At 43.3% G+C, this 13,262-nt stretch overlaps 1 protein-coding gene across 1 annotated transcript in view; it reads right to left on the bottom strand.

Annotated features, from left to right (window-relative positions):
• The window catches only part of LOC145355412 (thrombospondin type-1 domain-containing protein 7A-like), a 429,239-nt gene that overhangs the window by 14,953 nt on the left and 401,024 nt on the right, over window positions 1–13,262 (bottom strand). Inside the window, exon 24 of the mRNA XM_080207485.1 lies at window positions 5,999–6,094. Coding sequence (XP_080063611.1) covers window positions 5,999–6,094 — 96 coding nt within the window. The remainder of the gene's footprint in view (window positions 1–5,998; window positions 6,095–13,262) is intronic.

Raw genomic sequence — 13,262 nt, 5'->3', positions numbered from 1 at the left:
CCAATCACCAGATAAATTCATTTCATAACTTTGGTGATGATTTTACATTTTTATCCCTTAATTCCTGACTCAAAAATTTATTAAAAAATGTAAACCCTTGGCTACACCTTGTTTTGCTTTTCACTTAGGGGAGATGGTGACTTGTGATAATGTCACTGGACAAGTAATCTGATGCCTACACTAATGCTCTGGGAACATGTGGAATTTATGTTTAATTAATAAATCTGGAATTAACAGATAATCTAATAGTGACCATGAAACTATTATCGACTGATGTAAAACCTATTTGGTTTATTAATGTCCTTTAGGGAAGGAAATTTTCCACCCTTACCTGATCTCCAGATCCACAGGAATGTGGTTGACTCTAAATTAGCCTAGCAAGCCACTCAGTTGTATCAACCCACTCCAATATCTATAAACAAGAATGAGACTGGAAGGATCACCCAACATTGAACTGGGCAGCAGACCTTGAGGTATTGCAACTACAGCCCAATACCTCCTACAGTTCTGGCCTCCTTAAAAATAAATGCCAATCTGATGAAGCTACAACACAGAACTACTTGTGTGTCAAACAGCAGAAGCAGCTGATAAACAGAGCTAAACTATCCCATGACCAACGGATCAGATCTATACTCTGTAGTCCTGCCACAATGGAGATGGGTAATTAAACAACTCATTGGAGGAGAAGGCTCCATAAATACGTCCATCCTCAATGATGTGGAGCCCAGTATACCAAAGTAAAAAGATAAGGCTGAAACCATCACAACAAAAGCCAAGTGGATGATTCATCTTGGCTTCTTCTGGAGGTCCTCAGCATTACAGATGCAAGTCTTTAGCCAATTAGATTCACTCCACGTGATATCAAGAAACAGCTGAAGGCACTGGATTTTGCAAAGTCTTTGGATCCTGACAATATTCTGGTAACAGTGCTGGGACTTGTGCTCCAGAACTTGCTGCACCCCTAGCACCGCTGCAACACTGGCATCTACCCAGCAATGTGAAAAATTGTCCAGGTATGTCCTGTCTGCAAAAAGCAGGAGAAATCCAACCTGTTCAATTACTGCCCCATCACTCTACTCTCAATCATTAGCAAAGTGATGGAAGGAGTTGTCAACAGTGCTCTCAAGTAGCAGCTGCTCAGCAATAAACTGCTCACTGACATTAAGCTTTTTTCTGTCAGGGACAATCAGCTCTTCATTTCATTACAGCATTGGTCCAAACATGGGCAAAAAATCTAGGCCAGAATTTTATATCCAAAATTCAGATGTATGCCTAACCTGGAAGTGTGTACAATCCTGCAAGGAGTCATTGCACACTTGCGTGATATTTCAATCAGAGGGTGTGAGTTGGATGCGTTCCCGCCAACAATTAAGGTGGCAAATTAAATGATTTAAACACTAATAAACCTAGATTTTACTTTGCCCATGTGATTTCCAGGTCAGTGCAAGGACAACACAGCCAGACGGCCAGTTCACTTTTGCTAATGTCACCCAAGGGATAAAAAGAAGCAGGAACAAAGGCAGGCTGAGTTGGTAAAAGCTTTTGAAAGTTTGGTGTGGGTTTAGACTAGAATTTTGCAAACATTTTCATTGCTTTTTTTTGAGGTTTGTGTCTATTGTCTGGATTTTCCAGAACATTTCAGTCTTGTGACATTTCCAAAACTTTGGCACCCAAATTGCATGGTTCAACCCATTTGAATCTCTGCTGATGGGTCTTTTCTATCCAGCACAGAGTACCTCCTCTGAAAAGGAAGACAGAGGCCACAGAGACAGGAGGCCAGATAGTTGCAGGCTTCACCTCAGAGTAAAGATACAGGCATTAGACGTTCAGGGCTGGAAAGGAGGGCAAGGAGAAGGCACTCACAGAAAACACTGCTATCCAACTGCCAGGGTGTACAGGCAGCTATCCAACCACCTCAAAATGACCAAGACCCTATATCAAAGGACGTTCTGGCTTTCAAGGGAAAGTCATGTCCATTTGCCAGATGATTGGGCTGGAGGTAGCCCCCAAAGTAATTGGTGGACACCCAAAGCCCGCAGCTCGGAAGGTCAATATAACCCTTCACTTTTATGCCTCTGGATCTATCCAGGGTCAGTGAGTAATCTTTGTGGAGTCTCCCAGTTAGCTGTGCATAGCTGCATCAAGCTGGTGACTGACGCAATGGTCATAATTAATCCCATGTGGCCATCAACTGGCCAGCTGGGTGCCTTTGTCAATAGGAAGGAGTTTCACTCCATGAATGTTCAAATCGTGTGCAACCACAAGACCCAGATTCTACAGGTTTGACTAAAGTACCCAGGTAACTTCCACAATGCCTACATACTGAAACACTTACAGGTGCCAAGTATGCTTGCAGCATGACCTTCCTTTATGGATGGTTGCAGGGTGAAGGGGTATCACTTGAAAGGGTAGCTGATGATATCATACAGGTGCCTAGGAATAGAAGCAGAGGATAGATACAATTGCTGCCATGTGTCCACAAGGGCAACGGTGGAGAGAATAATATGTCTGCTGAGAATTAGGTTCTGAGGCCTGGACTGCTCCAACAGTACTCTGCAATATCCTCCAGAGTGAGTGTTGCTCATGTCATTGCCTGCTGTGCTCTGCATAATCTTGCACTTCAAAGGGGGAGCCATTGGACCAGGAGGACACTGAGGCAGTTGCACTTCCCTCAGAGGAGGAATCCAAACGATGATTCAGATGGGGAGTCCAGGCAGGTACAAAGTGAGAATGAGGAGCCAAGCATGAGGAATCTTCAGGGATGCAGGGTTACCAGGGAGGCCTTGATACAGTGTTCCTTCAGCTAGGCTCCCAAGACTTGCCTTCTGTCTGAGACCAAAATCACTGCCTTCTTCCCAAACACCTCATGCATAACCATGCCATAAGCCCAGTGTTGCATCACTGCCTCTGTGATGAAGTTTGCTGCCCCAAATGTCTTTCACCAGGCTCTGATGAGGAAAACACCCAGCAAATACACCAGACACTCAGGTTTGTAGGCAGAATAGTAACATATCTTTCTGACATTTAAGAAGTGGAACAAAAATAACATTCAAGTTTGACAACCTTAACTGATAACTAAAGGTGTGATATTGAAAAAACAACAAAAGACACTTGTACAAACCCATTGGTATGCTCACATTGCCTTAAACTTATGTTATTGGGTGCGACATCTTATGCATGCCTCGCCTTGGCACACTTGGCTCTTAGATGGACCCACAGCTTCTGATCTTCTCTCCCAGCTTAACACACAAGGTAGAGGCTTGTTCTGGGAAGCTGACTCTTACACACATGAATGCAACTAAGTAAAAGCACCCTCCACACTGGAACATGTCAACTCAGTACTCACCTTTACCAAGTGCAGATTACTGTGAAAATTTTACGGCATTGAATCATGAGCCCGGTTCTCCCATCCCAACGCACAGGTTTTTTTGGGGGCATCGGGTTGGGAGATGTGTGTGTCGGCCATCTTGTAGGACTCGCGCATGCGCGTTTCCCACAGCTGGAGAGCAAGCGCAGTCGGGACCATGCTGGAAACCATCAGGAAGATAGATAAATGATTTAAAGCGGTTTTTAATCTTATTTAAATATCATTATCGGACCCGGCATGGCATTCTCCAGGCCCAATAGCATTTCCTACCCCGCCAGGAGTATTTCACTCCAGTGAGGTTTAGAGTAGCTCCTCATTTGCGGGGAAGTAGCGGGAGAGCCCACCAGAGTGAAGGGGGAGCAATCGGGACTGCGCATGTTGTCGGGCAGTGAGGGTGGTGCCCCCGGGCATGGGGACCCTGGCTGTGCCAGCCGTGCCCTCTGTCTCTGTCCAAGGGGCAAAGTGCCCACCCCCTGGGGAGCACCTTGGCACTGCCCACCGGGCATTGGGCAGTGCCAAGGGGGTGGGGCTTATTGGGGGTGGGGCCATGGAAGCAGAACCTCTTGTGGGTGATCAGTGGGGGTGGGGGGTTCCTGCTGTCACTCTGCAGGGGGATCAGTTGGGACTGGAGGGAGACCAGCGATCAGGGCAGAGGGCTCTGGAAATTGCAGTGCTCTGGGTCAGGGGGTGATTGGGGCTGGCCTGGGAATACTTGTGGGCCGTGGGGAGGGGGGGCTGGGGGGACTGGAGGGGCAGAGGTGCGAGGGTCCCGGGCAGCCAGCGATTGAGCTGGCCAGCAAGGCTAGAGTCAATAGGAATTGGGAGAAAACCATTTGCTGGTTGGAGTCATGTCCCACAAAAAGGTTGTGGTTGTTGGAGGTCGATCTTCAGTCCCAAAACATCTCTACAGGAGCTCTTCAGTGTAGTGTCCTCGACCCAATCACCATCAGCTGCTTCATTAATGACCTTCCCTCCGCAATAAGGTCAGAAATGGGGATGTTCGCTAATGATTGCACAATGTTCAGCACATTCTGTGACTCCTCAGATGCTGAAGCAATCCATATTCAAATGCAGCAAGACTTGGACAGACAAGTGGTAAGTAACACTCACACCACACAAATGCCAGGCAATGACAATTTCCAACAAGAAATGATCCAACCATCGACCATGATATTTGATGGCATCATTATCTCTGGCCTTCATAGTGAGGGGGATTGAATATAAAAGTAGGGAGGTCTTGCTGCAGCTGTATAGGGCATTGGTGAGGCCGCAGCTGGAGTACTGTGTGCAGTTTTGGGCGCCATACTTACGCAAGGATATTTTGGCCTTGGAGGGAGTGCAGAGGAGGTTTACTAGGCTGATGCCGGAGTTGAGGGGGTTGAGCTATGAGGAGAGGCTGAATAAACTAGGCTTGTACTCGTTAGAGTTTAGAAGAATGAGGGGAGATCTCATTGAGATGTATAAGATGATGAATGGGATGGATAGGATAGAAGTGGAGAGACTCTTCCCGCTCAAAAAAGACAGTAGGACTAGGGGGCACAGCCTCAAGATAAAGGGGGGGGGGCGGTTTAGAACGGAGTTGAGGAAGAACTTCTTCACTCAAAGGGTGGTGAATCTCTGGAATTCTCTGCCCGTTGAAGTGGTGGAGGCTGCCTCGCTAAATATTTTTAAGACGCGGGTTGATGGGTTTTTGATAAGAGAGGGGATTAAGGGTTATGGGGAGAGGGCGGGAATGTGGAACTGAGCCACGACAGATCAGCCATGATCTTATTGAATGGTGGGGCAGGCTCGAAGGGCTAGATGGCCTACTCCTGCTCCTATTTCTTATGATCTTATGTTCACTATCAGCATTTTGGGGAGTTAGGGGGGTGGGTGGAGGATTACTATTGACTGGAAACTGAACTGGACTCGTCTATAAGGCACATGCCAGGAGTGTGATAGAATGCTGTCTAATTGCCTGGGGGAGTGTGACTCCAACAACACACAAAAGGTTTGACAACATCTGGGACAAAGCAGTCTGCTTGATTGGCACCTCATCTGCACCTTAAACATTCTCTCCCTCTACTACCAATGTACTGTTGCAGCAGCATGTGCCAAATACATGATGCCCTGCAGCAACCCATCATGGCTCTTTCAATAGCATCTTCCAACCCCACAACCTCTACTGTCTAGAAAGTCAAGGGCAGCAGATACATGGGAACACCACCATCTGCAACTCTCTACCAAGTCACAAACCAATCTGACTTAGAATTATATCATTGTTTCTTCACATGTTGCTGGGTCAAAATGTTACATACTGCAAACGCTTTGGGTGTACCTCACACCACCTTCTCAATGGAAATTAGGGATAGGCAATAAATGATGGCCCAGCCAGTGATACCCACAACTCTTGAATGAATAAATAAAAAACATTCATATAATTTTTCACTCCTCTAAATTTTCTGCATTTGAATAGAAAACACCTCAGTCTTTTAAATCTCTCTGTAACCAAATTCTGTTTGTATCTTGTATACACTGATGTATATTTAAAGTCTGGAAGAGGAAAGAAACAATTCATAGTAACCCCCCAGGAAAGCATTGACAATGACTCCATCTTCCCAATGCATGCAGGAAATAAAACTCCTTCATTACCTGTGACATTTATTCCATCTGACCTCTGACACCACACTTCTCGGTATGATCCTGTCCATGCACCAGCCAACCAAACATATTCATAGCAGCTGCCACCTGTAGGAAACGATAACAATAAAAAGAAACTGAGTGTATAACATGTCAACCTACAGCAGGAGCCATACAAGGATAAATTCCCAGGATCTGTTTGGTCCAGGAGAACATCTCATCAGCTTGAGAAATACTGCAGGTTAACAAGGTTCATGAGTTCCATGCAGATAGATAGTCTAACCACCTGATTCATGTCAAGAGAGTAGGATCTAAAAATAATTTTGCTACCTCAGTTCAATGGTCTTTTGAAGCTATCCGCTGGAGCAACAGCTGACTGTTGTAGGGTAGTGAGGTACTTTGTTTTAGTTCCTGTTTTATGCTCAGTTTCAATGAACGACCACTCTATATTCAAAACAGGAATACCTATGTTTTGACTATTACTCAAAATACATTTTCCTGGTGTACTCTTGCATTTTTATTATTGTGTTCTGCAATTTATATTAGATTTATTTATTTTGTTTTCCAAAGGCAATGTAACTATGATGTAACTAGGTAGCTGTATTACAATCACACGGGTTTCCACTTGACCCTTGAACTTGTTCTAGTTACCCAGGTACTAGGCACAGAAAGGTACATTACAACTTACAGGTTCACCAAAGGAGTGGTGCTTGCTGCTTGGAAAAGAATTGGAGTAAAAACCCCAAATTGTTAATTCTGTTACTTCCAGTGCAGCTAGAAACAATATGAATGCTAATAGTTCTAGTATTGATGATGTGGATTTAGAATGCTGATCACAAGAGAGGCTGACTGATTTCTGATGAAGTTATGTGTGTATGTAGAATTAGGCTTGATGCAATATCAACCCCTGACCCTGTAGTCAAATAGCTTGTTAACTCTTGCATGAATTTGGTTAGGTACTGGAAAGTACGTGTATATTGAACTACAATGTACAGCACAGAAATTGATCATTTGACTAAATTGCTCTTGCCAATGTTTATGCTTCATATAACCCTTCTACCAGCTTCTTTGTCTAACTCAATTAGCATATCTTTCTATTCTTTCTCTGCCCTGAATTTACCTAGATTTTGTTTAAAAGCATCCATGCTATATGAGTGCCACATGCAAACCACTCTCTGGTAAAGACATTTTTCTTGAATTCCTTAGTGACTTTACCTATAACTATCTTATATTTATGATTCTCACAGATGTATGACAGGAGCATCCCTTTCAGTTGCTCATTGGTCTACGCAACTCACAAACCAACAACAATAACCGCTTGTGTTCATATAGCATCTTTGACACTGTAAATTGCTCCACAGAGCTTCACAGGAGCATTATCAAAGACACGCAACACTAAGCCATCGAAGGAGAGACTAGAACAAGTTTTAAGGAGAATCTTAAAGAGGAGAGATAGAGTGGTTCAGAGAGCAAATTTCAGAATTTTGGGCCATGGCAGCTGAATGGGTGGAGTGACTAAATTTCAGGATGTGCAAGAGGTCCGAATTAGATGAGCACCGATATTTTGGAAGGTTGTGGGGCAGTAGGAGGTTGTAGGACAAAGGGAAGTGCAAGTCCTTGGGGTACTTGGTTAGCAGAGGCAAATCAGGCTAAATCAGAACATATTTACTACCTATTATAAACCCAGCCAAAATTTCTAATCCACTGACTTGAATGCAAAGGAAAATCAAACAGAGTGCCCAACCAGCAGTCAACTTTCCATCACTGCCAAATGTGCGAAACATTCCAAGACAACTACCATGTTGGACTTTGCCGCTGGGGATAAATACTTAAATAAAATGAGGAATTCACTGATTTTAAGTATAGAGTGCATCATAGAATCCCCAATATTATTTAATTACTTTTGATCAGGAGTATCCTTCAAAGGTAAAATTGGAGCAGAATGTGCCAACAACCAGAGGTACTTATAGAGGTTATGGTACCTCAGTGGCTGCCATGAGATTATGACCTAGATGTTTGCTGCCGGATCTGGTCTACAGAATTTGGAAAATTCTCGGATGAGAGGAAGTGCCTAGAAGTTGAGGTTTTCAGAATGGAGTAGCAGGGTTCTCTGGGAATCAGGCCTGCCACTCTTGGAATGAATGCAGAAGGCTGGGCAGAATGCCTGCCTCTGTGTTCCGGAACTGTGCCCAAGATTTAAAAATAAAACCTTTAGCCCTCAACCCCCTATACACAATCATCATGCCCCATCCATGTTAACTCATGCCCTCTACCGAATCTCCTGACTCCCCATAACCTCCATGTGAACCTGTGCCCCTCTACCGACCTCACATGACCCTTTATATCTCCTACACTGACTCAATCCAACCCATGCCCCACATTCATCATCTATACTCTTACAACTACCATACTATCCCACCCAGTATCCACCATGAGCAGACCCATGATGAGATCAAAGTTCGGAGTGTCTTTTACAGGCTTTATATTTTTACACATAACAATTAAAGGCATTTACATTCCTTCATTCCTTATAAATGCAAACACTTCATCCAAGTGCTTAATTTCTTATAGAAACAAACATCGGAATTCATAGTTTCACTTCAAAGCATTTATAAACACTCGCAGCTATCAATCAAACTGAATTGGAAGGCATATTGGAAGATTGTAAAACCATTCATCATTAATAATTGATTAAAAAATGATAGCTCTCAGGCTTATGTCAACAGAGTGAAGTAACAAGTAATGATTTTTTTTAAACATTCCCAACATTTGCAAAGGTTTAAAGTGCATGACCTTTAAATGCATTGACAGCTTGAAAGTTGCTTTTGACAGTTCATTTGGCAATTTTTATAGTTCTAATCAGCTTGACAGTTAATGCGTTTATGCATATTTTATGTATATTCATGCCTACATGTAACAATCCTAAGACATAATTTATCTCTCCCAAGGGGCACCTGACCTCCCCACTATGTTCTCAGGATCATATCCAAAGGGATATCCTACCTCTCCAAAAGGGTATCCCATCTCGCCAAAGAGCTCCTACCAGGGCTGACCTGAGCACGTTTCACATACCTTGGTCACCAAAATCAGACATGAGTGGATGTAGCTGCCGTATCAATCAGCAGCTCCCACTGCAACCGTGCATGTGCAAATCCCAACCTGGCTCCTTTTCCCATTCCTGTGAAAATAGTAGATGCCGTGTTCCGGGGCAGAACATCCAACTCAACGGCAACATATGCCATTTACACAATGAAGGAAAGCCTCCATAATCGAAAAAATCTAGGCTAATAAGCACAAATCTCAACACATCATGTTTCAATTCACCAACCTGGCTAATTGTGAACTAGCACAGGAAAAGTTTAAATGAAAAACACAAAAAAATTGCTGGATTGTTGGAATAATTTAATTGGTTTACCAGTGTGCTTCAAGTTTTCTCATTTGACCAACAAATGACTACCTCACATCATGTAAATGGCTCGTACTGCCATTATGAAATGTTCTTGAAATCTGCTCAATTATAATTTTCTCATGGATCAAGTTCAAATGAGTTTTGTTCCTTTACTCATAGCTGACCACTAAATATCTTAAATTGTGAATGACTTATTAAAATTCTGCTTTCAAGGCAAACTGTCTCAGATGGGCATGGAAGCATCAAAAACAGTACCTTTGTCTCAAGGACAAAACTAAATAATGTTTAATGGGCTTATTTTAATGTTTTGTCATGTAGAATACAAATCTTTTTCAGCTTAATGCCTCAGTGCACCATGTTAGAGAAACACAAATAGGAATGTGGGAATCTGCATTCAGTTTTTCCTCTTTGTGAAATTCAAATGTATTTATGTACTTTGAGATGTAACCAGAAGGTGGTAGCATTTATCTACAGTTATTAGTAAAGAAACAACATATAAAACATGCCACTGACTTGAAAAAGGAAAACATCACAGGGAATGTTTTGTATCTGTACTGTCAGTGAGGAACGTAGTCTGCTGGCACTGCAAGTCATTAATTTGTTTTTAGTCAGAAGCAGGAGCAACTGCTGACAAAACCGTTCTCTGAACAATTTCAGTCACTGCTTTGATGTGTGCCCCAACTGTCCCTGCGCTTCAACCCAAAATCAATTTCAGAATGCTCTGAAAGGAGGTGGAATTCTAATCTGAGCTGCTGGCACAAAGCATCTCCCCATCAACATTGCAGATGAACAACGTTCATTGGGAATTACTTAGAACTTGATAGAAATTATAACACAGAAACAGTCCATATAGTTCAACTGCGCTATGACTGTCTTTACGTTCTACAAAACCTTCTCCCACTCTAGTTCATCTCAATTTTTCAGAATATTCTCTATTCCTCTAAAGCACTTACCTAGTTTCCCTTTAAATCCATCAATGATCTTTGCCACAACTATTCCACGTGTTAAGTTATGGTTCGGTGGCACAGTGGTCAGCACTGCTGCCTCACAGTGCCAGGGACCCGAGTCCGATTCCTGGCTTGGGTTACCGTCTGTGTGGAGTTTGCAAGTTCTCCCTGTGTCTGTGTGGGTTTCCTCTTGGTACTCCGGTTCCCTCCCACAGTCCAAAAGATGTGCTGGTTAGGTGCATTGGTCATGATAAACCTTGTCTTAGTGCACCCAAACAGGAGTGTGGCAACTAAGGGATTTTCATAGTAACTTCATTGCAGTGTTAACGTATTTGTCACAGGTAGACTTACATGAACGCTGCAATGAAGTTACTGTGAAATTCCCCTAGTCACCACAGTCCGGTGCCTGTTCAGGTCAATGCACCTAATCAGCGCATCTTTCAGAATGTGGGAGGAAACCAGAGCAATCAGGGAAAACCCATGCAGGCAGGGGAAGAACGTGCAAACTCCACACAGACAGTGACCCAAACCCAGAATCAAACCCAAGTCCCTGGTGCTGTGAAGTAGCAGTGCTAACCACTGTGCTACTCTGCCACCTACTTGTGATACTGATAAATAAACTAAACACTTTAAAACATACTCTAACCACCCTTTTAGGTATTGTGTGTCAACACAGAAGTATTAAATAAGCACTGTAATTTATTAACTGTTACGCCTTTCCTGCTTTAGAGTCATTCAGGAACAGAAAGCAAAATAAAAGGGAAGGACAAATTTAATTGAAAAATACACAAAATGGTACATTTAAAAAAAAACTCTTAAAAAACAATTAAAATTTGAAGGAATGTGACTCTACATTTGTAAACATCAATTATCAGTACCAGTGAAGTTGTTTGGCAGAAATTAAGACTTATTAGACAATTAAAAGGGCACTCAGACTGACCCTACACTGTATTTCTTGGCCAATCCTACACTGTACCTACAGCGCAATTAGAAGTTAACTCCTGATCTTTTAATTAGTGATGAGGCTGGGTGTCCACCACTTAATATGATTTAAACTACAACTTACTTTTTTATGCTGGTACTTTAGGGACTTCCTTTCCCAGCTGCAGGACACCACATTAGTAAATGGCAGCCATAAGGGGAGTTTTAAGGTGTTGGAGTGTTGAGAAACACCTTTTGAGGTCCCGTAGTCTATACTGCTGTGGTGAATTTTTACAAGTTCTTAAGATTTCCTTAAACTACTTTAGTTTTTTCACATTGCTTTTATGAGTTTGTACAATCATTAATGCCATGTAAATACATGTGAAAAGGTTTTGAAATGAATTAAAAATTGCTTTATATCGGGAGGCGATAGCCTAGTTGTATTATCGCTTGACTATTAATCCAGAAACCCAGATAATGTTCTGGGGACCCAGGTTTGAATCCTGTCACAGCAGATGGTGAATTTGAATTCAATAAAAAAAATCTGGAATTGAGAGTCTACTGATGATCCTGAAACTATTGACAATTGTCAGAAAAACCTATCTGGTTCATTAATGTCCTTTAGGGAAAGAAATCTGCCATCCTTACCTGGTCTGGCCTACATGTGACTCCAGAGCCAAAGCAATGTGGTTGACTCTCAACTGCCCTCTGAAATGGCCTAGCAAGCCACTCAGTTGCAACAATCGTTACAAAGTGTCAGCAAAGAAACGAAACCGGACGGACCACCCGGCATCGACCTAGGCACCAGAAAAGAAAGTGCTAAAACAAACAGCCCTGTCAACCCTGCAAAGTTCTCCTTACTAACATCTGGGGATTAGCGCCAAAATTGGGAGAGCTGTGTCACAGACTAGTTGAACAATAGCCTGACATAGTCATTGTGATGGAATCATACCTTACAGATGACACCCCAGACACCACCATTACCATCCCTGGATATGTCTGTGCCACCTGCAGGACAGACCCAGCAGTGGTGGTGGCATAGTGGCGAACAGTCAGGAGGGAGTTGCCCTGGGAGTCCTTAACAACGACTCAGACCCCACAAAGTCTCATGGCTTCGCATTAAAAATTGGCAAGGAAACCTCTTACTGGTTACCATGTACCGTCTTTCTTCGGCTAATGAATCAGTGTTCCTCCGTGTTGAACAACACTTGGAGGAAGCACTGACGGTGACAAGGATGCAAAATGTACTGTGGATGGGGGATTTCAATGTCCACCACCAAGGGTGGCTCGGCAGCAGCATTACTGATCGATCTGGTCAGGTCCGAAAGGATATATCTGCTAGACTGGGTCAGCAGCAGGCGGTGAAGGAACCAACAAGAAGAAATAACATACTTGACCTCATCTTTACCAATCCACTGGCTGTAGATGCATCTGTCCATGACAATATTGGTAGGAGTGACCACCACACAGTCCTTGTGGAGATGAAGTCCCACCTTGACATTGAGAATAACCTCCATCGTGTTGTGTGGCACTATCACTGTGTTAAATGGGACAGACTTCAAACCAATCTAGCAACTCGACTGGGCACCTATGAGGCACTGTGGGCCATCAACAACAGCCAAATTGTACTCCAGCACAATGTGCAATATCATGGCCTGGTATACCCCACTCAACCATTACCATCAAGCCAGGGGATCAACCCTTGTTCAATGAGGAGTGCAGGAGGGCATCCCAGGAGCAGCACCAGACATACCTGAAAATGAGGTATCAACGTGGAGCAGCCACCAAACAGGACTACTTGCATGCTAAATGTCAAAAACAGAGCTAAGCGATCCCACAACCAACAGATCAGATCTAAGCTCTGCAGTCCTTTCATATCCAGTTGGGAATGATGGTGGACAATTAAACAACTCACTGGAGGAGGAGGCTCCACAAATATCTCCATCCTTAATGATGGAGGAGCCCAGCATGTCAGTGCAAAAGATAAGGCTGAAGCATA

Source organism: Carcharhinus amblyrhynchos, chromosome 2, assembly GCF_965287045.1.
Source record: "Carcharhinus amblyrhynchos chromosome 2, sCarAmb.v2.hapA, whole genome shotgun sequence".
NCBI lineage: Eukaryota > Metazoa > Chordata > Chondrichthyes > Carcharhiniformes > Carcharhinidae > Carcharhinus > Carcharhinus amblyrhynchos.
This window is presented reverse-complemented; position numbering and strand designations above follow the sequence as displayed.